Source organism: Rhamphochromis sp. 'chilingali', assembly GCF_963969265.1.
Source record: "Rhamphochromis sp. 'chilingali' genome assembly, chromosome: 21".
In the NCBI taxonomy this organism is placed as follows: domain Eukaryota; kingdom Metazoa; phylum Chordata; class Actinopteri; order Cichliformes; family Cichlidae; genus Rhamphochromis; species Rhamphochromis sp. 'chilingali'.
In genome coordinates, this window is record NC_137949.1 from 21,111,467 (window position 1) to 21,137,789 (window position 26,323).

At 40.3% G+C, this 26,323-nt stretch overlaps 1 protein-coding gene across 1 annotated transcript in view; it reads left to right on the plus strand.

The window, feature by feature from the left end:
- grin3ba (glutamate receptor, ionotropic, N-methyl-D-aspartate 3Ba) overlaps positions 1–26,323 on the plus strand; it is a 95,254-nt gene that overhangs the window by 25,672 nt on the left and 43,259 nt on the right. The window contains exon 2 of the mRNA XM_080871410.1: positions 22,826–23,526. Coding sequence (XP_080727536.1) covers positions 22,826–23,526 — 701 coding nt within the window. The remainder of the gene's footprint in view (positions 1–22,825; positions 23,527–26,323) is intronic.

A 26,323-nucleotide genomic window follows, 5' to 3' on the forward strand; every position in this document is an offset into this window, starting at 1 on the left:
TTATAACCAATCATTTTGGTCAAATTAATCATAAAATTTAACATTTTTAACTTTTTTTGCAGTCATCCAATAATCCAATCCAATTTTCTTGTCACTGCTGTCATTCTATTCTAAAGTTAGGATGTGGGCAACATAAGGCTGGAAAAGTAAGTGGTATTAAAACAACTCAGTTAGGTTAACTGGTAAATTGGTTATTTAGCAAAGCTGGTTACAGGTTCTGAAAGAAACAGCATTAACAAATTGTGGAACAATTACAGAATAACACACGCATATTATCAAATTTGAATATTGACAAATAAAATTGAGAGAATCTGGAGAAATCTCTGTAGGAAAGGTTAAAAATCAATACTAGATCTTCAGGACCTGAAAAAGCTAGTTAAAGGTCTGACATGCAAAGAAGAAGCTATATGTGTACATGATCTAAAAATGCTGCTGTCTTCTCTGGGTCCAAGCTCATTTAAAATGGACTGATGCACCATGGGAAAACTGTTGAAATGTCAATTTTGGGGGTTTGGTCCTGTGAAAAAATTCACATTGAAGACTGATATTTAGTCTCTAGTCTGGAGGACCTCTTGTGAGAAACCATCCGACTTGTTGTCATCATCCAGTTCAAAGGAGCGCATGCCAGATGGTATGGGGGTGCATTAGTGCCCATTGGCAGCCTGCACATCTGGAAAGGCACCATCAATGCTAAAAGGTATACACAGGTTTTAGAGCAGCATGTGTCATAAGTATTTTACACAGTTTCCCAAATTGAGGTTTTAAAGTAGAAAGTTTACTGATTTAACATCACAGAACATAACAGCAGCAGAGCAGAATGAAGGTTGAAGAATTTCATACGGTATTAGGAAAAAATTAAATATCTTGCCAAAATTAAGTATGTTATGAGTTTTTCTGCATGGGAGTTGGTTTGTTCTGACTCTGTACGTTGAGGGTATGGATTCACAGCTATTATGAGCCCAGATGTTGCATCTAATCTTCCTAGAAAAAGAGAAAAGTCATTGCAAAACCAAAACTTTATGCATTCTGTGCAGTGTGTGCAGCAGGTAGTCAACCATACTGGGACCCAGTTTCCAATGAGCCAAGTGCAGCAGCACGGGATGCCAAAGTCAGCAGTAGCAGAGAGAAGCTTTCCATCTGTTCCCCAGTCACATCCTGCCACTGCTGGCTTCCCAAGTCCCAATCCATTATGGTAATCCTTCAGGTCTTCTATGGCTTAATTGTTGTATTAGCAAACGTACATGCTATACAATGTGTGAATAAGAGAAAGGAAAACCAAAATTTGAAATAAAGAAATTTGGACTAATACTTGTAATACTTGAATAACATCTGGCATTTAAGTTTTTTTTTCATTTTATTGTGTTTTTTATAGACTTTTTATAACGTCTGTGTCTATCTTTACTGCTAGCTTATGACAGATTTCAGTTAAAATTTGCAATTTATCATTGGAGCAATGGCATGTCTACATATTCTCCTCACCATTGACTGATTGAGTAGAACTTCCTCAGTTTTTATGTATTTTGGCCAGTAACAGATTAGCATGAGAAAAATTGGTGCATGAGATCGTGCCTGAAGGAAACTAGCAGAAGCCTGACACAGACTCCTTTACTCACTTACCTTCCCTGCAGATATCAATCTTAAAGCATAATAAAATTTCAATGCAGGATTAAAAAAAAGAAAGACAGAAAGAAGAGAGGAAAATATTTTATAAGCAGTGCTGAAAATTTGGTAATGGTTCATTTTAACTCATATTGTGGGAACAGTCAAGCCACATTAAAGACTGGTATAGTGTAAAAAAAAAGAAAAGAAAAGAAAAGCCAATCCAACTTCCTTCAGACTCAGCACTATACCCCCCACAGGGATACCTGGATAAACAGCTTAATCAAGTTCCACAACTAACTGGAAAATAAGAAACCAAGGGCAGAGATGAGATAACTCAAAATATAATGAAGCTGGCTTTTATAGGCTGACAGCCACGTCAAGTCTCCCATATTAAATGACAAAAGACATCGTTTGTCATCGCCCTGCATAATTACACATAGAGGTGTTGCTTTATCATTTCTCACTTTACCCACCCATTTTGTTAGAGATAATCATGTCAGAGGTTAACAGAAATCAGTTGTGTTTGTCAGGAGGAAACAGTCGACCAACATCCCCCTGTGCTGAAGTCTGATTTTTGTTAACCTCAGATAGTCACTGTACCGTGTCCTCCATATCTGTGAATCCAAATGAGCCTAAAGCCCCTATAGTAGGTCATTTAGCTCCGCCCCTAGTGTGTGCATTAACCACCATGGATGAATCAAACAAGGTTAGTTGTAATGATACGTCATAACTAAAGAGACAGCACTGAAATGTCCTTTTAGGCATTCTCCTTGGGGTATATTTCGTCTATGGTGTTTGCTGCAGGTGTTATGGGCAGGAATGAAACAATGGCACATTTGTGTCTTATAAATAAATCCATGCGCTTGCCTCTTTAAGGTTGCATAAAGGTCACATCTAAAGGGAACGGTTGCTACAGACAATTAGACCATTGTATGCAGGATGAATCATCAAAATGACTAATGGCACATTCACAAGGAGAAAGGGGCTCAGGGGCTATGTTAAGTGCATAGTTCTTATGATATTACTTTTTTTAACCTCATTCATCTCTCCAGAGTATGCTAACTACACCACTTTAGCCCTGAAAAAGTCCTTGTTTATTTAATAGCTTCCCACAGTGAGCACAGCGACAGCTTCTAATACTGCTGAACTTCCACCATTTACATCTACCGTTTAGGATTTGGCTGCACCAGAATTTCTTTCCTCTGATAATGACATTATTTGTAGTAGGTGTTAAGTCTAATTGTTGAATGTTGTCATTGGGTTTCTTACATTTGTAAACTCTGAATTCAAGCTATAGGATCAAGACATTCCTTTGATCCTGACCACCTCTCCAGCCACTCTGTGCTGGAGAGGTTTTAATGTAGATATATCCTATCTGACAGATCTGTTTCTTCTGTTGTAAGCTTCCTGCTTTTATGACCCTTTTGGTCAGCAGGAGGTCACACACACACACACACACACACACACACACACACACACACACACACACACACATTCTCACATGACACACACACGTTCTTGCACATGCACATACGTGCTTACACATACACACACATGGTGCCTTGTCTTTGAACCATTGGGGGGGGGGGGGGGGGGGGGTGTTACAGAGGGAGGTGCTTGTGTTGTAAAGTTTGTCAATAAATAGCTGCGAGGGAAGCTGCTCTTGGAATAGGGCTGAACGATATATCGCATTTGCGATAATATCGCGACATGATCAAGTGCAATTTTCTAACCGCAAAGGCTGCGATTATACTCTGGACATGTCCAAATTCATGGGCTGCAGCCTCCTGAGGCCGCATTTGTAGACCGATTACGTCACAGCGACGCGCCGAAGGCTGTCCAAATTACTACCATATCCCAGAATTCATAGCGCGGCCCAGCCAAACTCCAGTTTCCAACAATGGCGGCCGCTACTAAGTTTTAAAATTACTCATACTAATCTTTCTGGGTCACAAAATAAACTTTTAAAATATTTTCAGGCGAGAAAGTAGTTGTGTAAACATCAAATATCTGCTCGGTTTATCAAGATATCCCATATTTGCAAAAGTGCTTCGACGTTTTCAGAGGCGTCTGCTACCCACCAGCTCGACAGCTAGCCGGGAGCTCGAGGGTTACTGATGCGGCCGAGAACGGCACAACTCCCGGCACATCATTTTCAGATCACCGCGGAGTTTCGCTGCTCGGGTTAAACGTGATATATAAGTCACTTAGACAACCTAAAAATGTTATTGTTGGGCTTTTTTCAGTGTTTTGTTTGTTCGTGAGTAAATCGGTTTGGCTGAGATTAAAGTTATTAGATTAGATAAAATAAAACTTTATTAATCCCCCGGGTGGGTTCCTCCTTGGTTTTCACACAGCTGACTAAACGTCAAACAGAAAACTTATTAAACAGAAGTATGAGACAGTCGAGAATTTACGCCAGTGTCTGGTTATATTTTAGATAGCAAGAAGCAGACGGCCGAGTTTATTAAACTCCACCGAGACAGCGGTGACGCTAATCAGAACTAGACCGTCCAATTTCACGCCTTTAAATTTTAAAGGCGTGTTTGTGTGTGTGTTTATACAATTGCTATTATGTTTGCACTTTATGTGTAATGTTACTGACTGCAGAGATCAGTAAGATGTGTGTATTTTTTATTTATTAGTTTTATTTATTTAATATTATTTTTTAATTGAATGACTGTCTAGTAGTTCACATATGTCGAAAAACTGAGTGTGGTAAAGCCACTGATTTTGTTTATGTATATTTCTGCAATCTGCACATTGTACTGACTTTCATTTTAATGTTTACACCAGGGTTCCTTGTCAGCACTTTATGCTCAGATGTTTGTAAGCTAAAAATAAACTATTGTGTATGTTCAAATATACTGTTGTGATTGAAGAAGTTAAATAAAAATGTCAGTCATCAATTCATGCATCACCTCATGTCATCATAACAGAGGTCTGTCTTCCAGGAAAGAACAGTTTAAAATTAATGTAATATAGTATTGGCCATACTATATGATGTATTGCTTGTCTTTGTTTAATAATACAGAAGACAAAGACCTTAAAAAATAATCGCATATCGCATCGCAATCGCAATATTGGGGCAAAAAATCGCAATTAGATTATTTTCCATAATCGTTCAGCCCTATCTTGGAAGGATTTTGGGCATGAGACAGGTTAGGAGCGTGAGCTCCAAGAGCTGGTTCTTGACCAAAAACTTCCCTCGTTAGCGAGTGAAAAAAACGGTTGAAGATGTTCTGTTATGTCTTGTTTTCTTCATGATGAATAAGTCTCTAAGCTAGCGGGCATGTAAACAAAAACCAGCTTTTACATCTGTAGGAATCTTTCCATCAAAATAAAATATACATTTTAATAAAAATGCACCAAAATTTTGCACAACATTAAATCAACAGACCACTGCTTTCACCTATAGATTGAGCTGCCACTCTATAAATTAATCTTTGCAAACAAATAAGGGTGTTTGTTCACCTGGCCTGAACACATCTGCTAAAAGCAAAATATAAAATCTTTCACTCCATTCATTGCACCTGCATGATGGTCGTGACATAAACATGTAGCAAATTACTGGAGAGGTGTGAGATCCCTGAAAGTAATCCTATACTGAGTTATCTAACACCTTTTAGAAATAATTGGCACTTTACACCGGGAATGAAAAGTGTAATATTTCAGAGATTCAAATATATGCTACTATGTAAATTATTGTCTTTGGCAGAAAATGTATTCTTTTCAATTGGATTAATGAAAAACCACCAACAATAACTCAGTGGTATAAAGAAATCTTTAGAGTTTTACCAATGGAAAGACTGAGTGCAAAATTAAGTGGCAATGATATTTTTTTTGGATATATGGCACCCGCTATTGGATTACTTACCTGATGATCTGAAGAAAACCATAGGGAGAGGGGCAGCCCCACTCCAATGGCGGGTTGAGTTTGTCAGGACGAATGTGTAAAGGAGTGGTAGACCGAATTATATATACTGTATTAGTTTTCCGTTTACATGTCTCAGACTGCTTATTGTGTTTGTTTGGGGGGTTTTTTGTTTGTTTTTTTCTCTGTTGTTGTTGTGGTAGTTGGTTTTTGTCTTTTGTTTTTTGTTCTTTGTTTTTTTGTTTGGGTTTTTTTTTTTGTTTGTTTGTTTTTTAAATTTTGCTTTTTTTGTTAAAAAAAAGAAAAGAAAAAAAAAGAAAAAACAACTGATCGGAGGGAAACCATATCCTTTGTCGTGAAATTTGTCTGCGTTATTCACCGTCTTTAGAGGACGCATATCTTTGCCCAAATGGAATGGGATTGCATTGGAGATTTCAGTAAGCCTTTGTGAGCTGCATGAATATCCTGACATGCTGTACAGGCTCACTTTTATGGATGTCTGAGTTGACGTTGAATGATTCACGTTAGCAAGCGTTGCATTGTTTTTCTTGGCCCTCATGCATTAATTATACTGTAGTGTATGGTGTATTCTCGAGGGATTTAATAAGTTGTGTTGCTTTGCAGTGCAGAGACACCTCGACAGCACTCTTTGCATATGGTTTGTTTCTGGTTAACATCACTTGTCCCAAGCAGCAGATGGTGACCTGCTTTGAGGGAGATGTTCTTCACCTTCTTACATTAAAATTTTGTTGTATATCTTTTAACATAGGATTACTCATTGAGTTTAGCCCAGGAAACTTCAAGCTGCATCATCATCGTCATAGCTACAAGCAGCCCAGGCAATGAGCAACCAATTCCCTCTAATCAAATCTAATTCAAAGTGTGCTTTACGCTTTATGCCTGCTGTTCCATCTTGCTTGATTTGCTTTTGCTTTGCATTCTACTGGTGAAGCATGCATTTTTTGTATCACTCAGTCACATTTATTTAATCAAGATTAAAATTCGATTAATTGTGTAGCGTTAATCTGTAGTCACTGGGGCTCTAGGCTCATAAATAAAATGCTAGTTTCTTTACAACATCACACATTTTACAAAAGCACCGTATATGCGGGTTTACTTTTTTCCTACAGAGATTTGACCTTGAAACCAAGAGGAGTAATCTGCATTCCTTCTTGTGTTTGAATGAGTAATCAAGGAACCTTTAAAAATATGACTGCTTGCAATTACCCAAAGGAATATAAGACTAACATGACAAAAATACTGTAGAGACAAATGCTGTAGTTTGAAATCTGCATTTGACAGCTGCAGTGCTGTAGTTTATCTTTTCTGGTTTGCTCTCTGATGAAAACCATAGTGTAAAGGATATATAATTATAACACAGCTGTTAGTGCCACAAGCAGCTGGTGGCCAAGGTCACTGGTTGGAATCCCACAGTATTTTAGACTGGAAAGTGAATGCACACTTCTTGACCCTTGTGATGCGGTTGGGCTGTGCAGCTCTCTGTGTATGAATGTGTGTCAGCTGTGCTTTGCTGTAAAGGAACCTGCAGTCTCAGCATGCTCTGCAAATCATCCCTGGATAAATAAGGGCTTAAATATAGATATCGCAATTGTAGCTGTAGAAAAATGTCAACATCTATCTTGAATTAGCGCTATAGCAGGCACTGCAAGTAATCCCCTCTCGAAAGTTATTCATTAGAACAACATTAGCACAGTTTACTCACAGTTTATTGGCAGGCTGAGCTAATGACAGGCACAGATGCACAACATTTATGTGGCTATGTGCCTTATGTCTGCCCATGTGGCAGGATAGGAAAGCCGGTAAAGGAGAGCTCTGATTTCAAAGGAAATGCCAGTTTAATACAAGCTGGGTTGATCCCACTTGTTCAAATGTTCAGCTGTTGGACTGGCCAAATTTATGTCTAAGAAAAAACACATTTTTACACAAATTGTTACCCATACTTCCCATTTTTTAGACTAACTTACTGAATTAAACTTTTCAATGTGATATTTAGTTGTGGGCTTATTATACAATGAAAGATCATTAATGTCATTTTAAGCCTGCTTAATTTAAGTTTTACCAGACAACAGGGTCTTAGATACGTTTAGTTAAACTGTCAGTTTGTCACCTCTGTGTCTGTCTGATTGTCTTTCCTTCATCAGACTTTGTAAATGGGTTTCTGTGCTCCCCAATCTCAGACCTCACTTAGGAGAGCATTGTATAACTGACAGAACCGATAGGAAAAACCTGTAATAATCTGCAATTTTGCTTTTGAGCTTCCTTCTCTGTGTTATCAGGGCAACCATACTCTTTGAATTTTTATACGCATCGCCGTCCTTGTCCACAGTTTTCTAATATAGAGCTTATGTGTTTTAAAATTACTTTCTCTGAGTCATTGTCTTCAACTTAAAAATAAAGTTGACACTCAGAACAAATCACAACTCTCGAAGTCGTACCTCCGCGGGTAGGTTGGTGGGTCAGGTACAAGGACCAGAAGATTGGTTTGGATAAGCAAGGACATTTCAGCACCGGATGCATTTCTTTCTAAATTACTTTGTATTCATTTAGTAAACAAAACAATTTTCTAAGCAAAGGCATTCAGGTGACTCATGTTTATGGTAAAATTATTATAGTATAGAGGTGTCCTCTTTGTTTTCTTTTTCCAAATAGCCTATTTTCCTTTGCTCATTCTGCTCTCGCTACCTCTGAAATTAATACTGCGTCTGAACATGTAGCACAAGTGGTGGTGTGAGGTCAAACAGCATACTCATTTAGTGTTGTGCAAATGTCTTGAGCCATACCCCTTGTTATGTTTAAAGTAGTCTTGAGCAATAGTCCTTCAGATTTCTGAAAGTTTTACTTTGGACATTGACCCCACTTACTTTCAGTCTGGTCATTGTATCCAACCAGAAGAGTGGTTTTGTTTGTTGGCTTGTTTGTTAGACTCATTAAAACTAATGTATGAATCAATCAAGAATTAAAAACGCAATAACTCAAGGGTTGAACTAATGTTGTGTCTCCTAAACGGTTGATTCAGTTCATCTCAATGTAGCATTTTCAGTGGTCACATTAGCATTTGGAAGTCACTCATCCAAGTAACTTCTTCAGTCTCAGCAGACTGCAGGTTTCCCCAACCTTATAAACAGTGCATTTGCACAAAAACTGAAACCCATTCAGTGGGCTGGTTTTAGTTATTGTGCACTGAAACCAGCCCACTGAATGGACTGAATGAGACTGAAGAAGTCTCTTGGATGAGTGATGAAATGTTTCTCCCACTGAAAACGCTACATCCAGGTGAACAGAATCAACCTTTTGGGATTTACTTACCTGGATGATTGACCATGCATCAAGACATCAATGATAACCAGTGTAGGGACTAACGCGTTACTAAGTAACGCGTTACAGTAACTACGTTATTATTGTGGTAACGAGCACAGTAACTAGTTATTATGCCAAAATCAGGAACGTGTTAATCGTTACTGGGATTTAGATAGGGTCGTTATTCGTTACTTCGTGTGTTGCGTTCGACTTACCTCGGAAATCGGAACACGGACCTGGGAATGATGTCACACTCGAGTAAACGGCGTTCTGGTTAGCCTCGTCAGAGAAGTCGGGATTCCAATATGGCAATGCCTTCGAAAACGGTTGTTTTGCTAGCCCTCTACAAAAAGAAATTACTACTAAACACATATGCAGCCATAGCTGGACTCGGTGGGCCAATGGTGATTTGTTGTTTTGATGGGCCAATGTTTTTTTTTCTTCTTTTTTTCCGTAACGGTATAAACAGTGAAAGGTAGTGGATTGGCCAGATGTTGGCAGATGTGTAAAAATAACTCAATTGTTTGGTGGTGGCTATCGCGGAGCTTCCACAGATTCAGTACACTCTAAAAACTAAAACTGACATTTACTTAAAATTTTTGAGGCAACACTTTTACACTTAAAAATATTGAGTAGATTGGAAACCAGTCAAATCTGTTCAATATACTTGATCAATTGAATAACTAAAGCTTAAAAATATTAAATTGAAATTAATAATTGTAGTTGTTACACAAACATGAAAAATTGAGTAAATAACACTGACATGCTTGGTCAATGTAACTGAAATATAGATGGTCAGTTAATCCAAAAATTTGTTCCATTTTCTTAATATTGTAAACTGAATGTAATCAAAATTGTACTTAATATTAAATATGGTAAATGGTCTGTATCTGTATAGCGCTTTACTTAGTCCCTATGGACCCTAAAGCACTTTGCACTACATTCAGTAGTGTGCATCATTCAGTCATTCACACACACGTTGGTGATGACAAGCTACATTGCAGCCACAGCTGTCCTGGGGAGCACTGACAGAGGCGAGGCTGCCGGACACTGGTGCCACCGGGCCCTCTGACCACCACCAGTAGGCAGTAGGCAACCGAGACTGTCGGCGCCGGGGCTCGAACTGGCAACCTTCCGATTACAAGACGAACTGCCAACTCTTGAGCCACGATCACCCCCTAACATTCAAATAGGAATGTTATTATATTTCACTGGTCTGAAAAGTCTGAAAAAACAAACAAACTAATATGTAGTTATGTGTTTCATAATACATGTATGAAAAATGACCACATGTTAAACATTTTTCCAAACAAAAATTAAATTTTCATAAACATGGCAATAACTCGAAATAAACAAGCACTAAAAAGACAAGAGCCTTTTCCCTTTTAGCTCAGAGCCTTACATACTTGAAGGATAAATGGCAAACCAGGAGAGCAAACACAAAAGCTCAGAGTATTTTTTTTTTTTTAAATGAACAAAACTATGAAAAAGGCTCATGGTAGTCAATTACTCTAATAATTACTAAAAGGATATTCATAGATTTTATCAGGCTCATCTAACTTATATTCATAGTGATATTTACTAAGCCTCTGAATTAGACCCGAGGCAGCCTTCGGTCCGAGTGTCAGGGGAACTGATCTTCAGGTAAGAAGTTATGACCTGCAGTCTATCTGGGTCAGATATAAACCAAGTTTAGGTGGAGTTTATTTTCGTTGTGCTGACTTTTACAGTCAGTTAGAATAACTCGTACTGCGCACTAACTAGCATGACTGGGTGGGTGCTATGATGTTACTGATAGTGAACTTTATTTTATTCATAAGGTTAGTTAGTAGAGTTGCCAACCGTCCCGTAAAAAGAGAAAATATTACGCGTTTCGTATTGAGGCCAAAAGGAACACAGTTTGTCCCGTACTTCAGCTAGAATGGAAAAAGACACAAAGCTGGAGTCCTTCTGTGTCTTTACGCTGCACAGCTGTTTCTTCTTCTCTCATTCTCTCCCCTCCCTCTCCTGCTGCTACTTCAATCATGAAACTGATCAATGATCAGCTGATCGGCTTTTCTCTCTTGTTTGTTTATCTCCCACTTTGCGCCAAAAAGAGGAAACCAGCGGATGTCGCGCTAAACAACAGCACCACATTTAAGCTTGATCAGCTGTTGTTAAAATTTTGTTAATATTACCTTTTAGTATCAGCTGATGTTTGCTGGAGCCAGAGCTGTAAAAGCTGCTGGTCATGATATCAGTTTGAATATGTGGTGAGAGGGAAGCATGAAGATGATACCAGGAGATGTCCTTACTGAATCATCACTGCTGAACAGGTGATGGAGAAACAGGTTTTTAGCTTTTAGGTGACATAAATGACTTGAAAGGAAGTTAGGAACTATTTCTGAGAGACAAATAACACCAGGATCCTTTTTTTATGTAGCTGACTACTGGTAACTGTGCAGGGGCGGGTCTAGCAAAGTTTTGCCAGGGGGCCAGGTAGGGCATTAACCCTTTAAAGCCGGTCGGAGTGGGCACGCTCCGTTTTGCGTAACTATTTTTAAATCCCTGTAGAACCAGAACCGTGGAAGCTAGCGCAATAATTTTTTTTGCATATGAAACCGGGGGAGTTGTACTTACATCTTATGCCATCAGCTTGTCCTAGGTCACAGTTTCCTTCCACATATAGCTTTGCAAAAATTGCATAAAAAGTGCTTGCAGGAACAAAAACATAATATTCCAGAAACATGCTTCGCCAATCTGATCAGCTGTTTGTAACACTTCCCACATTGAAACCGATGTCAGCGCGAACGATCGCATGTCCGCCATTTCCTGCCCGAAACCGGAAGTGACGTCATTTTCGCGGAAAATGTAGTTTTTTTACCTTAAAAGCCTATACTGGTGTTTTTATAAGTCATGGTTGACTTTATGCTTTTCTGAATAGTTGCTGGGATGCTTAGAACTCGAATTGCACTGCTTAAAATAGTTTATTTTGATGCACATGCTGTTTTCTTTGCAGATTTGCATCATAGGATTGTTTTTCGTTTTTCCTGCAGTATATAAAAATTGGTGTATCTCAAAAATAAAACTATGAAGACACTCAAAATAAATTTGCTGTTGTTGTAAACTATTTTTTGCAACTTTTTTGTATTTAAAGTTTTGAGGGATAAGCCTCTTAAATTTCTCCAAGTAGAAATATATGTAAAAAAACAAAAACGATTTTAAAATTTTTTGTAGTTTATTGCACATTTTTTTGCAATTAATGTAGTTACTATGGACTTAATGCATACATATTATTAAAACATGGGCTGTAACAGTTGTATTGATGTATAGCAACTTGAAATGCTCCCAAAAATGGCACTACAGCATGTAAAAATATACAGTAAGCTCTGGCGGCCTTGGTTCTATGGTAGGTCTTAAAGGGTTAACAGGGAAAGGGGGGCACAAAGAAATACTTTTCTTTCTTATTCTCATTTAAAATATCTACTTTCAACAAATAATTATCTGAATCTTACAACAAACGGTTGATAGATTGATACATATATACCATCAAGACAGTGTACATCACTGTCACAACAGCATTTGCTTTCATTCAAAGGCTTTATGGTTTTTCCTATAATGGTGGGCCGGTCTCTAGTCAAAATGCCTGGGCTAATTTTTTGTCCCAGTCCAGCCCTGTATGTGGCTCATCTGCAGTCTGGAGTTACCTACATCTCCCTACTCGGAAGGCAGAATTTCCGAGTTCTGAGTACAATCGAAAGCACCACGACTGCAGTTTTTGTGTTGGATGTAAAAAGTGCACGTGACGCTGTGACGTAGGCTAGAATCATGGCAGCAGTCGACGACGGTCCAGGCGTGGGATTTCTCTCGTGGAAATATGCACATTATTTTTTTCCTTTCTGTTGGTAGGTAGCACAGTGCACTTGTGGCAGGATAGTGCTAACATGTAAGCAAGCTAGAAGACTGGCAATCTTGCTGGGTATCCAGTTAGGGAAGCAACACATTAACAAGAGAATTCTGGGTAAAACCAAAGTTACTTTCCCTAGTAACTAGTTACTTTGAAAGTAACGAGTAACTTGAAGTAACTGAGTTACTTTTGATAGAAGTAACTAGTAATATAACTAAGTTACTAATTTAAAGTAACTTACCCAACACTGATGATAACACATCTGACCGGCATGAAGTCTTTTTCTGTACCAACAAGGTGATTCTGGGCAGTGTGTCCTTAAAAACATTTGAGTAAACTTGGCAAGTGGAGGACAAAAGAAGTATGTACAGCATCTGAAAGTCATGTCATCAAGAATCAGGAAAAAATCCAGAAGAGACCTAACACAGGACATGAGAGATGCATCTGGCCTGTCAGTTGATCCATCTACTGTAGGAAGCTATTCAGACCATTTCTGATCAGAAATGGTCTGAATGGAAGGGTGGCTCTCAAGAAGTAATTCTTAAGGAAAGCGAAATGAGTGTCAACAGGTCTAATGGAGTGATACATCCAAATTTGAAATTTTTGGCTAGAAGAGAGCGTGAGTGTCTACAGCCATCTGTAAAACACAGGCTCTGTCATGGTTTGGGGTTGCATTTCACCCATTGGTGTTTGGGATCTTGTCAAAGTTGATGGAATTATAAATGCAGAAATGTACCATCATATTTGAATTGAAAATGCAAGACCATCTGGAAGGCATCTGACTCCTAGTGGTTTCAATTATGAGTATGACAATGATCACAAACACTGTGTGTTTGTGAAAAGAAAAAACATACCTGGATAGAAAAACACACAATGGAACACTATTAGTCATGGATTGGCCTCCCCAGGGCCTGGACCTCAACGTTAATGAAGCAATGAGGGATCCAACTAAGACTTTTATAATGTCCCTCAAGAATCCTGGGGAAATATTCCTAAAGACTACTTAAAGAAATTATTAGAAAGCCTGCCTAAGAGAGTTCAGGCTTTGCCAAAGAAAGCAGGAGGTCATGCCAAATACTGACTTTCAAGCTTGCTAGAATTGTGCAAACTCTGTTTTTGCCTTAGTATATCTCCATTTATGTTTGCGAATCATTCACTGAATCACTGCAGCTATTTGCCATTTTCCTGGAAAAATATAAAGAAATGTGGCTCAAGACTTTTGCACAGTACCCGTATGCGCCCCAAATCAACTCACCCCAAATGATCCCTTAATCGACTGGAACTCAGAGTCATATTAGAGAGGCACTTCTGGTGCGAGCAGCGTGTCATTTGTCATACATATTACTCAAGATTTATACTTGAGGCTAATAGTCTTTTTGTTCACTTCTGCCTTTGTCACACTTGCTCCCAAATTTTTCCCTCTTCTCTAATTAGCCCCTTTATGCTTGCTCTTGCACTTGAAATCTTTCACTCTCTTCTGTGCATATTCACCCCCACACTCTGTCTGCCACTGCCTCTCCATCTCTCTGTCATCTCTCTCTTATAGAGATGGATGAAAGGGGATATCAGGGAGCCTGGGTGGAGAGCTCAGCTGATAGGCTGAATCAAGGCAGGTCATTTACTCACCACAAGCCCATCCATCCTGAAACCCACACATACCCACTTAAAAACACGCACACATACCTTTACTCACCTCATACTTTCCCACAAACACATTGCGTCTAAATTACTTCCATCTCTCTAGGTGTATTATTTCACTCCTAGGAAGCCTGGCCAGAGTTTAAATATTCAAGCTGACTGGAGCAAAGGGATCTTTTCCATCGGGAATTTGTTCTTTCACACATTCTTGAGCATGCACATTCACCCAAACGAAAATGCACACATGGTCTAAGACTAAGAAATATCACACATAGTCAGGCACGCACCCCGTGCTCAAAGCTCTAGACATCTCATTACTGGCATGGTGTGCTTTCATCGCTGGGGTATTGTGAATGAATGCGTCCCTCCTGAAGTTTTTGCTGTTTGCAGCTCTGTTCCCCGTGGGCTGACTGTTAATGACATCGCGCCATTCTGCATCTGTACTTGGGAAACTGTTAGTATCATACTCCTGGTAACTAAATAATGTTCCCATCTCACAAGTCCAGCTGCCTGCTGGTCAAATTACAGCCAAGCGAGAGGCTATTTTCTGCCCTGCGCCACTGCATCTAAAACAGCTTAGTTTACCCCCAACGTGATGGCATGATTACTCCAAATGCTTGACGCCACCTCCGGCAGGTTAGCAAATCAGTGAGCGAGGAAGATAAAACTGGACAGCAAGAAGTGAGAGAGTCATGATCTTGGAAATCATGGTGATGGGAAGCCAGTGAAAGGTGTTCATGAAAGAGCAGGCGCACGCTGCCGCTCCTTCCTTTTGGTTATTGACAGATGTGCGGCGTAATCAGAATACAGCATGTATCCGCTACTGTAGGGCAGATGGATGAGGCAGGGGGAAAAATGCGATTACAGTAGCAATCATAACTCAGATTAGCCTTCCTCTGTACCTCTCTCCACTGTTCAACACGGGAATCAATCACCATCACATTCACTACGCTGCCTCATATCACACACAGGGCCGCACCAAAAGGACAAATATTATTCTCTCTGGTAGAGAAAACAACATTGTCTATAGAGCAAGGACAACAATCGCTCTCTTTAATAAATAACGGCAGCTATTATGATCATAAATAGTGAGGGGGCCAGAGGCTGTTTGTAGGGGGGAGGATGATACATGAATCCATTCAGCATATTTCTGCTGTGGGCTTGTAACTCTGCAACTGAGGGGATCAAAGGATCTCCTGACAAAAGAGGCGCAGATGCAGCGTGCTGAGATGACAGCCTTCACCAATGCTAGAAGTGCACTCAGCACTAACATTGGCTGACTAGAGACCTGACTAACCAGTCCAGAACAGCACATTTAGTCCCCCCCCTGCTGTTTCCTCTATCTGATTATTATTGATGACATCAGGACATTCGCAAACCCGTGGAGGCTCATTAAAACAGAAGTCAACTGATAATGAAAGTGAACACTCTGCACTGGATTACTCAACACGACTATCACAGAAGAATTTGCATGCTTTGATATGTGCTTGCTTTTTAGCTATTCCCCCTGGATCGCCATTTGATTAAACTGTGGAATCATGTAGCAAAAACTTCTTCATGAGTAAAGCCCAAAGCACTTGGCTGGTTTGAGTATGTGATCAGTCTGTCTGGATTTGTGTGTCATAATGTGCTTGTGTGTGCGTTGTATCCTCCTGGTCCTTTCTGTTCTACAGTAGCTCGCAAGGCTTCAGGGAATGGAGAAAAAACAAAACGCTGATGTGCTCTGTGTCTTGAGCATTCAAATTAAATTGAAACCACGCTGAGAACAATATTCCATCAAATGGTTTGTAAATTATAGACATTCACATTCATCACGCAAATACTCTTGCAGACACCCTCACACCCAGACAAATAGTTAGCATACCTGTACACGTATACATGTTTTAACTCACACAAACACTTCCACGCTGCTACAGTTGGTTTGCCACCAACATGCACAATGAACGAAACCCCTTTTATTTCAGTTCTCTCTCTCCCCCACGCAGAACGATTCCCATAAACCGAGAGCCTGGAGATAAAGAGAAGACATGGCCTGTCAAGGCTTTTATGGCTTTTCCTACAATCGCTCAGGACTACAGTGGTATTTTTATGATGTTGCAGTACAGCCCCCAATTCTCCTAACACGCCACACCACCAAGGAAACTAACAAGGCCCTTATGTTTAATGGGCTCAACACGCTCATACCTCCAGCGGTCTTCAAATCGTCATAGCTACGAGCTGCCCAAGCAATGAGCAACCATTTCCCTCTAATCAAACCTAATTCAAAGTGTGCTTTACACTTTATGCCTGCTGTTTCATCCTGCTCCCCCAAGGGCCACAGTCTCTTGTATACTTTTCCGCTCGATCACCGTATTGAAGATGGTGGGTGGAATTGGATGGAGTCAGGGTTTTGCATATATAATTCAGTGGTGACAATCAGAAAGACATGGCACTGTCTCCATCAACAGTTAACTGTGAAACAAGATTTAGCCATCCTTTAGTCTGTGGCCAGTCCCGTGGTGGAGCCTAATAGTGTGTATCTTACTGCTTATCACTGTTTCTCTGAGCCAACAGGCTGTTATGCTTAGATAACCATAGTCATTTGCTGTGTTAAGTGGCTGATTGCTTCACAGTCGTGTTTTGCGTGCATGTGTGAGTGTGTGCCATGCTTTCATGCATGTGTGAGCACGTAAATGTAATTTGCTCGCCTGCGTGTGTATTGCAGTTAGGTGTGCGCACATTGCCACTTTTGCCTCAGCTGCATATGTTTGTGTAGCAGTGCCAGCTTCTTTCCAACACCAAGCTTAGCTCCAGTCCCCGGCAGCATGGCTGAGTAAGATTAAAGTCACCCATATTACACTTACCGCCAGGAGACGTAAGGAAATTAGAAGAAAATTAAACAATGCCATTTGCATACAATTACTCAACAGCAAAGCAAACAGCCCAGTTAGCCACTGTCTGGTCAACTAAAAAGTGCGGCTGTCAGTGCTGCTTTATGCAAACAGCTTTGACTAGCCTTATTCAGTCATGGGTGTTATTTGGACTGTGAGGGTAAAAAATTGCACAAATTCAACAGCTTTTTTATTCATTGTGTATGCGTTAATGCAAGTGTATGATGTTCAGTGCCCATGTTTTCATTCGCCAGTTGTGCACTGAGGGTTAAATCGCTCCGCTTAAGTTGGATTTAGATTATTTTATGTGTGCGTGTAAACCTGCATTTGCTGACATTTTAGTCTGACATTCAGCTTTCAATCCTCAGTTTTCATCTCAGGTGTTTGAAATGTAAGGCTGGCATCCTGCAGAGAAAATATTTCTCTGTCTTCCTCAAGACACGCATGCACTCTACCATCACTATCTCTCGTGTTCCTTTGTGTTGCAGACACATTCAGATGCAAACTATCGCCTTTTACCTCCTTTCACAAACACGGATATTAAACCACATATCAATTTCTCTTCCCGCTTTCATCTCAAACATATATTCCCATCTACATCCGAATTTCTCTTCCTCTGTCTCTCTTCCTATCTCTCATTCCATCCTCCCTACGTACAGGCAACTCGCCTGGTGACAGTCGGGGTAAAATATTAATGTGTTCAGTGAAGTGTTGTTGTCTGGAGTGCTGCCCTGACCATGAGCTTTGTTCCTGGACAGAGGAAAAAGCTAAGCAGCCATTCAGAGGCTCAGGCAGAGGTCCCGATGTAGCAGCGAGGACAACTCCAAGCAGGGCCTCACTCTATCCACCACTGCTTAGCTCAATGCAAATGAGTAATGACCGCAATGTTAAACCCAACTAGAGCTAGAGTGTGCTTTTGCAATAAATCAAGCTGCAGCAAGGTAAAGTGATCCGTTGCCTGAAGCAGTGACGGAAGGCCAAGCAGAGACATCTGGTTTTTAAGTGCTTCAGCTTGGGCCTTTTTGCCTCCTTCAACAAACCAAATTCTCAAATACAAACACAGAAAATGCACTTGCTCCCATGTCCCACCCCTTTGCTTTTCCTTCCAACTTACTTTTAATAAGCTTTGAAACTGCAGGTGCTGCTGTTTTTTCTGTGCTTATTTTTTTATTTCTTTTTTTGTTCAGGGAAATCTTTTTTCCTCCCCCATTTTTGGCTCTCGAAAGTCTACAACTGAGTGCACGCCTTTGAGTCTCCCAGCTTTTCTTATGGAGACCTAAATAAGGAATGAGCTAACTAACTGAGAGCTGCTACCTCCTGTTCTGATTCAACGCACTCCTGTCGGTTTGCTTACTCCACATTGCCCAAAGATCCTTTTGGGTTTATGCTCACACCTTGGTGTGTTTGCACTGTATCTGTGTCTGCTTGTTTTTGCCTACTGCGTGTGCGCCTCTCTGCTGCCTGGGAGTGTTAGGTTTGCAGTTTGTTTGAAGACCTGAAAATCATTGGCTAACAGCACACTGGAACTGTTAAGTAGAAGCAAAGGTTTAGTTCAAGGATCCTAATTTGCAGATGTGTGAAAGGGGCTATGGATTTTATATTTCATTGGAATAATGCTGACACTCTTTTAGCTTTGCTTATCTTGCATCCTTAGTTCTGAGTCTTTCTAACCTCATGCTTGTGGATAGAGCTTTTACCTGAGAATAGAAAAAGATAAGAGCATACGCACAAAAGCACACACACATACACACACTGGAGGTCCTTACAGGTGAAAATCTAGCGCTGCTTAGCGAATCCATTACAGTTCTAACTCAGCCTGAAAAAGTCCTGTGTACTTTACAAAAAGATAAACCTGGGTCTGGACCTGAGTCGCACAGAGGGGCTCAGAACTACAGCTAGCAAGATCAGGACTGTTTGTCTGTAGCTGGTCCCTGCACTCCAAAGCAAATTCCACAAAATAGCACAGAAGTGAATCTGTGTTTCAGAAGAAGCCTGCCAACACACGTTAAACTTCCTAGTTCCAGACAGCACAGCCACTTTTAATCTTGACATCGTAGCAAATATGCCACATGTATTCCTCTAGATAATGACTCAGGTGTCCTCAGGTCCGCTAAATTCAAAGTCTGGTACGTAAAATAATAAAATCAGACTCAAACCGAGGCAAGAACACCGGGATGTCAAAAACAACACAGATTCATGCAGACAGCTCGAAGTGAAGACTGTTGTAAGTATTCACAAGCCAGAATGCAACCATATACATATGCATACATTAAATCTGGTGTGTCACTGGGATAAACACTGATGTTTCCAGCTTATTTTGAAGACACACTGGATTAAGCTGGAGCGATGGCTGACTGGCAGAGCTTTCATTGTTCTGGATACATTGCAATACTTAAAAATGCTATATATAGGGTTTTGAAGAGCTTTTCAGCTTCTTTTTTTTTTGAGAATGAGTGGCAAATGCCTCCTTTTTATAATCCAAAAAAGAACACAGTGTGCATGTGTGTTTAATAGAAAAGCATAATGACGAATAAAAGGCTGACTGGCAGTAAGCTGTTAGAAGCTTACTATGAGTTGGCATCAGCAGCTAGGTCATTGAATCATTTTATCTTACACTGCAACACTGTGACATAAGCAGGAAGATATGAGATTCAAAAGTTTGAATTACGCAGCAAGGTGTGTTTGATGTATTTGCTTGGCCAGTGCAGTGCCTTGCCAACTTACCTTACTAAGAGTTGTTTTCGAAGAATTTTGTTTGCTTGAGTCCTTAAGGCTGGCAATCGCAATTACATTTTATTTTTAATTAAGGTTTTGGCTTCCAAAATTTCTGAAAACAAGATAATTGAGGTTAGAAAAATGTGCTACATTCTGCTTCACAATGATGCTCTCATTCCTGCATTGGAAATCCAGTGCAACTGTTTCATTTACAACACTGGATTTTTTCCTTACCTAAAAGCCAAAGTTTAGTAGCTACCACGCTCTGTTTAGATGTGTTTAATGCTGCCCATGTTTATTTTTATCTCATTTTTTGCCAATTTGCAAAAGCCCGTGGAAATGAGCATTGTTATCTACTCCAGTGAAGTGTAACCACACTTTTAAAATTTTAGTTCTCTCCACAATTATCACTAAGAGCAGTGTGTCTGTGTGTGTTCTCCAGCGAGTCATTGCTACCCCTGACCCTTGAACACAGGCTCAGGGAGAGATCTCTCCTCGGGATTGGCTATAGCAAAACTGCATTACAGAAGAATTTCTTGATCTTATTGCAAAAGTAGAAAAGGAGTTGGTGAGATAAAATGGTGTTATATCAGGCTAGAGTATTTTCAGCATACAAAGCTGAAGGTGTCTGTTTGTTGGTGATCCTTCTTTTCTGATGTTGTTTCATGTTACATTACATCACCTTTGCACCAATACGCACATCAAAAACATGTCTCTTTTACTCTAATACCACAATTGTGATGAAACATTCAAATGCAGACAAGAAAGGATTATATTAATAACCAGAATAAGCCTTACTGATGTGCTTTTTCTTTTCTTTTTTTTAAGAACTTTCTCACTGGGTCCACTTGTGTGGATCACACATTCGACTTCCTACAAAACATTTTCAGAAGTCTTCCCTCTCAAGCCAAAACAGCAGAGTGCTTCCTTATCTTATGGGCTGGAACTCACGTCCTCTCGAAATGGCTCATATCGCCTTATCTCTCCAGAATCACATCACGGCCCCCATGTCTGCCTCTTCCGAGTTCTCTAATTTGCTTTCTCTTCTAACACCAGCAACTACAAACACAACTTCTTTAACGCCTTGCTGAGCTTTTGCTATTATTCTCACGTCCTCACCCTTGAAGTAGTTCTGCTGTCGTGCTCCCTGTAAATTGATCGTGAGCGCAGGCTAAATGCCTTAAATGTAATTGAAATTGTAAAAGAATCTCTTTAAAAGTCAAACAAGCTATCTATGATTGTGCTAGGAAAAAAAATAATGCTGGTACAAAACAGCTGACGCAGCAGTGAGATATCCCGCAGATGAACATTATCACAATTAATCTGACAGTGATAAATGCAGCAACAATTCGTCTCTCGTTTTCTAACAAGCTATGTAGACAAGGAACATAATTTACAGCTTTTTCTCCATTATGCAGACTCAGTCTGTTCCGATTTTTGTAGCCTCTGACAATTTTTTCAGGACAGGAATCATAACATAACCATACATTTAGTCGAATATTAATATTTAAGCGCTAGCTTAGATAGATCGTACTCAGAGGAATTTAGGATGAGAGCAGATATAGATTTACATACTAATTCCTCCAGCCGCCTTGAGGCGCTCTGTTGATCTTCTATCGTCACATTTTCTGTATATGCATAATATTAGTTTTATTCCTATCAGAAATACACTGAATAAAACTTGCACCTGTAGGCACTACCTTCCCATCTCTATTAGTCTCTGTCATCCATTACCATCTCGCCAACAACCCCCACTTACCAGATACCCCCACATTTCTAGCTCCCCTGCGGAGTTCAAACGAGAAGACCTATCTTCAGTTGTCCCCTTGCACACACCTGGGCCTTTCCGGGAAGACAAACATACGGCATTAATTCATCCATGTCTCTCCAGACTTCAAATATTTTTTCTCTGACTCTCTTAAGAGACTCAAGGACTTTCAGCAGAGGGTTGCGCTGTTTACTCTGTACTCCTGGGTGGGATATTTCCACTTGAATAAATGTGTCTCAGTGTGGGTTACATCTGTGTTCAGATAGCTTATCTTCAGATATACAGGCATGTGTGTGCTTTCCACAAGTGTTTCTGGACATAAGCTCGTAGATTAATAGTATACAGATTCAATTAGGTAACTTCTGTGTGTGTTTTATTTTATAGTGCACAGACGTCTTTCTGGATATATGTTACAAAGATCCTGAAAATGTGTATGCATTTGTGCCAGAGGATGTTCTTCTATTCATTTGGGTGGAGCCATTCAAAGCAAACTTCAGGTCATGTTAAGCTAAACTTTGAGCTCTTTATATAAAAGCAGTCTCCCCCCTCAACCTTGCCTGGAGCACTGATAGGATGAAAAATGGATAGAAACCCCAAAGGAAGGAAGGGGAAGGTCCATCTGTGAGCTGCATTCAAGGACAACAGTGTTATCCATTTTGGAACAGTATGAAACAAGCTAGTGTTTTCAGTGGGGTTTGGAAATGTGGGCTTCTGGATGAACTGTGGATGCTACTGTTGTCTTGCCAAGCCAACTGTGATGTTGCAGATTAGATGCGAATCATTGACTCCTTGTTTGTATCAGTGCGACTCTTCTCATTCAGAGTGAGAGATAATGAACAAATGTGACTGATTGTTTCTGATCTGTGTTGCTGTAAATTACTGCCGCATCAGGAATTGTTTTGCAGAGCTCTGGTGCATACAAAAGCTACGTTTAATGTGATTTTATGTTATTCAGCCCAGAGGTGTTTAGTTTTGGTGATATCTATTAATCTCTGGTCTGATCTTGCTTTTTATTTCCTCTCTTATCTTCTTTCTCTTTTTGTTATTTGTTCTGTTTTTATATTTTTGTATTTTTTCTCCTAACTCTTTCACTGATCTACTTTTTTCTTTTGGTTCTTTCAACTCTTCTTATTTACTCCTATCCTCTGTCACAGAACCGATTTCACCTGCAGATGTCAGCCCGTGTGCCTCCATCAACCCTGGGAAGTTTGCTCCTTGCAGTTTTGCAGGGGGGAGATGGTGGGGATAGGGATAGAGGAAGTCGGGGGGACAGCTGGGGAGGAGCAGCTGTAATCTGCCCAGGCTGGGACGAAGGCGGTGATGGCTTACTGACCCACCTTCAGAAGTACAGTGGTTCAACCTGGCATTTGTGGGACATAATCAACCTGACTCGCATCACAGGGAGCAGAGATAGAAGAGGGGGGAGCAGTGAGGAGAGAAGGGAGGAGCAGATGGAAGAAGAGGCTTTGAAGATCATCTCCACCCGTTTCCTGCGCTCCCCCTCACCTGTTTCGTCTGTTCTCCTCCTGGGATCCGACCCCGAGTGTCTATCCTCCGTCCTTCGGGCTGCTCAGCGTCTCGCACCATCACTACCAGCACTGCAGTGGATCATGGGATATCCCTTGTCTCCAGATTCGCTGCACACTTTAGGAGGTCCTCTTGGACTGTTAGCCTATGGGGAGGTCGGCCGCAAGCCAATAAGCTTCTATATACGGGATGCTTTGCAGCTGATTGGCCGGGCGGTCACTGCAGCAACCATGGTGAGGCCAGATTTGGCACTCACTCAGAACATGGTAAATTGCTATGACAAACCAAACCGACATGAACAGCCCTCTTCTGGACAATATCTAGCCAGGTAAGAATGTACAGGATACACCAACTAATTAAAGGGTTACTTCACATAAAAATGGCTAAAATAATGTCTTTGTTCACCTCTAATAATATTTAGCTATATAGGGTTTTTTGTAACAAATTACTCTATTTGGCAGCTTTGATCTGACTAGTGAGTACACACGACAGAGACAGCAAGTATATATTTTTTTGGTATACAGACTGACAGTGCAGGAACTGGTAATTCTTATTAGTCCTATGCAGTGTAGTTTGTTGCTATAGGCACCCTTACAGATAACAGTCGGGGGTATGGGTTGATTTGATGATGCTGATGCTGGCTATAAGCTTTCACTTTTACTTTAATCTCAATTTGGTTGTTTAGCAAAGTCTAGAATTAGTGCCTAGTGTTACTTGATCATCATTAAACCCCACTCTCTGTCAATGTTGATGCACTGAGATCAACTCCAGAGTTTTATGGTTTAGTTTAGAGATGATAGTAATACCTCCTCTAAAAATAAAATGTATTGTTTCAAATGGCATAAGACTAGCTTTATACTCTCTACAGTCTACACTCTATACTTCCCTGCAGCTACAGGTTCATCTTAAATGACTCCTGGGTTTCTGAATTTTTGCACATAGTTTTACTATTTAAATAACCGAATGATTCATAGAAGACAGTGAAAAACTGCATTTAAAATTCGCTGGTCACATCACTAAATACATGCTAGGCCGTTAGCTTTCTGAGTGACATTTTGACATTTTTGTGAGGAGTTACTGGCTCCACTTGTGGTACTGTATGCTCTGGTTGCTGCCCTTGTCTGTCCTTTGCACCATGGGGGTGGTAATTTCTGAATAGCACTGTCATACTGGAGGTGGGGAGGAGGTCTTTATGGCATACAGATTGGCAGACTGACACCAGAGGGGTTTTGTGTGTTTCTGTTTGCTGTTGCTCCAACTCCTGCAGCTTTCAAAAAAAGGCTTCTGACAGCTTTCACGGGTCTGACAAGGTGTGGTCTACGATGATAACCACTGACACATGGGGGGAAAAAACTGATTGAAATACACATTAAACCTTAAACATTTTCATTTGAAGCAGAAAAACGTAAATCCTCGCATTCGGACATGGAGTGCAAAAACCTATCACACTCGCATACTCTAGAAATCCTCTTGAGCAATATGTGGCTGATAGTGCATGATGCACTGAAGCCTGCTGCAATAAACTCACTGCAAAGTTAAATATTTTTCTCTAACAGTTGACATGGATATACTTCAAAGGGTACAATGGATAAAACAGCATGCATCCAAGTCATGTGATACTGGTGAGGGAAGGATTTGTGGTAGGAGCTGGGTCCACAGCAAATATTGAGCCCACGTGGTGCCTGCCAGCTGAGAGTGATCACAGACAACAGCCACATAATCACAAGCTGGATTCTCACAGCACTCTGTCCGCAAAGCAGTTTAGTTGAGCACTGGGATCTCAGAACCATGGGGCATGGAGGGCCACAGGCTTTTGTGGAAGTTGTGTTATTGAACATCCATTATTAGAGTTTGAAACAAGTTAATTAGGTTCAGAGTAGCGCCGCCACGATAGATTTTTCACTTCATGGTTATTGTGGCCAAAACAACTCACAATAATGATAATAGGGCAAACATTTTGATAAATTACTTGCCTAAATCACTACAAACAAATGCCGCTGATGAAAGCAGGGGCCAGTATGTATACAAAGTTTGAATTTAAGAGCACCAAACTGTAGCGACTCGATCAAGCCAGCAACCATGCAGATGTTAGTGCAGTTTAACAGACTAGCTTTAAATGACTCAGGCGATGTGTGACAGAGAAGCTGCAGAGACAGAAAACATGCAACAGTGGTAGTCACTTTACTTTAGTCAGGCATGAAATGCGCTGATAAGCTGAGGCTGTAGTGTAGTCCTACTTAGTGCAAGGCTGTTACTGAAATAGAAGAGACTGAAGAGGTAAACTGGAAAGAGAGTTTATAACCCTAACCGGCTTTTGATGGACCGTTTATGATATTATCATATCTATATTTTTAATATGTTGTAAAGTATTATGCAAAATTCCTTAGCCGCCTCTCATTTCTTGATATTTTGTTTCCAAGGAGCCAGACTTTAACTCATCAGTTTTTGTTAAGTGCAAAAGTTCTGAATGGCTGCTGAATGTCTTCAAGGTTTTTCACTCATTTTCACTCTTGAATCACTTATCGCTGGCCTATCAATTATTCATTCAGTTGAAGTTACAAAAAACTGGCAAAAATAGTACGGATTGACAGGTGTAAAATTACATTTTCACCATCAAGGTGATTTCCAAAGAGCTATTAGCTGGAAACTTGGCATATCCCTGCATAGTGGGCCCTTAAAAAAATTAGAATAAAATGGACAAATGGAGGATAAAAGAAGAAGTGGCAGGACTAAAAATATCCTTAAAATAGGAAGACATACAGCAAAGACCTGGCACGGGACCAGAGAGATGCATCTAGCCTTTCACATGATCCATCTACTGTTTATCAGAAACCTCATTAGAAATTGTCTGACTGGCTTTCAAGCAGCAATTTGTAAGGAATGAAAACGGGAAGAAAAAAGGCTGAGGTATGACAAATTATACAAGAACTGGACTGAAACAGTTCTTTAAGGAGTGATGAATATAAATGTGAAACTTTGGTTCAAATAATCATCAACATATACGTAAGAAGAGTGTCTACGGCCATCTGTATAACACTCTGTCATGATTTGGGCCAGTGTTTTAGCCAGTGGTACAGGTTTTTTTTGGGTGGGTGGCGTTGATGAAATGAAATTGATGAATGCAA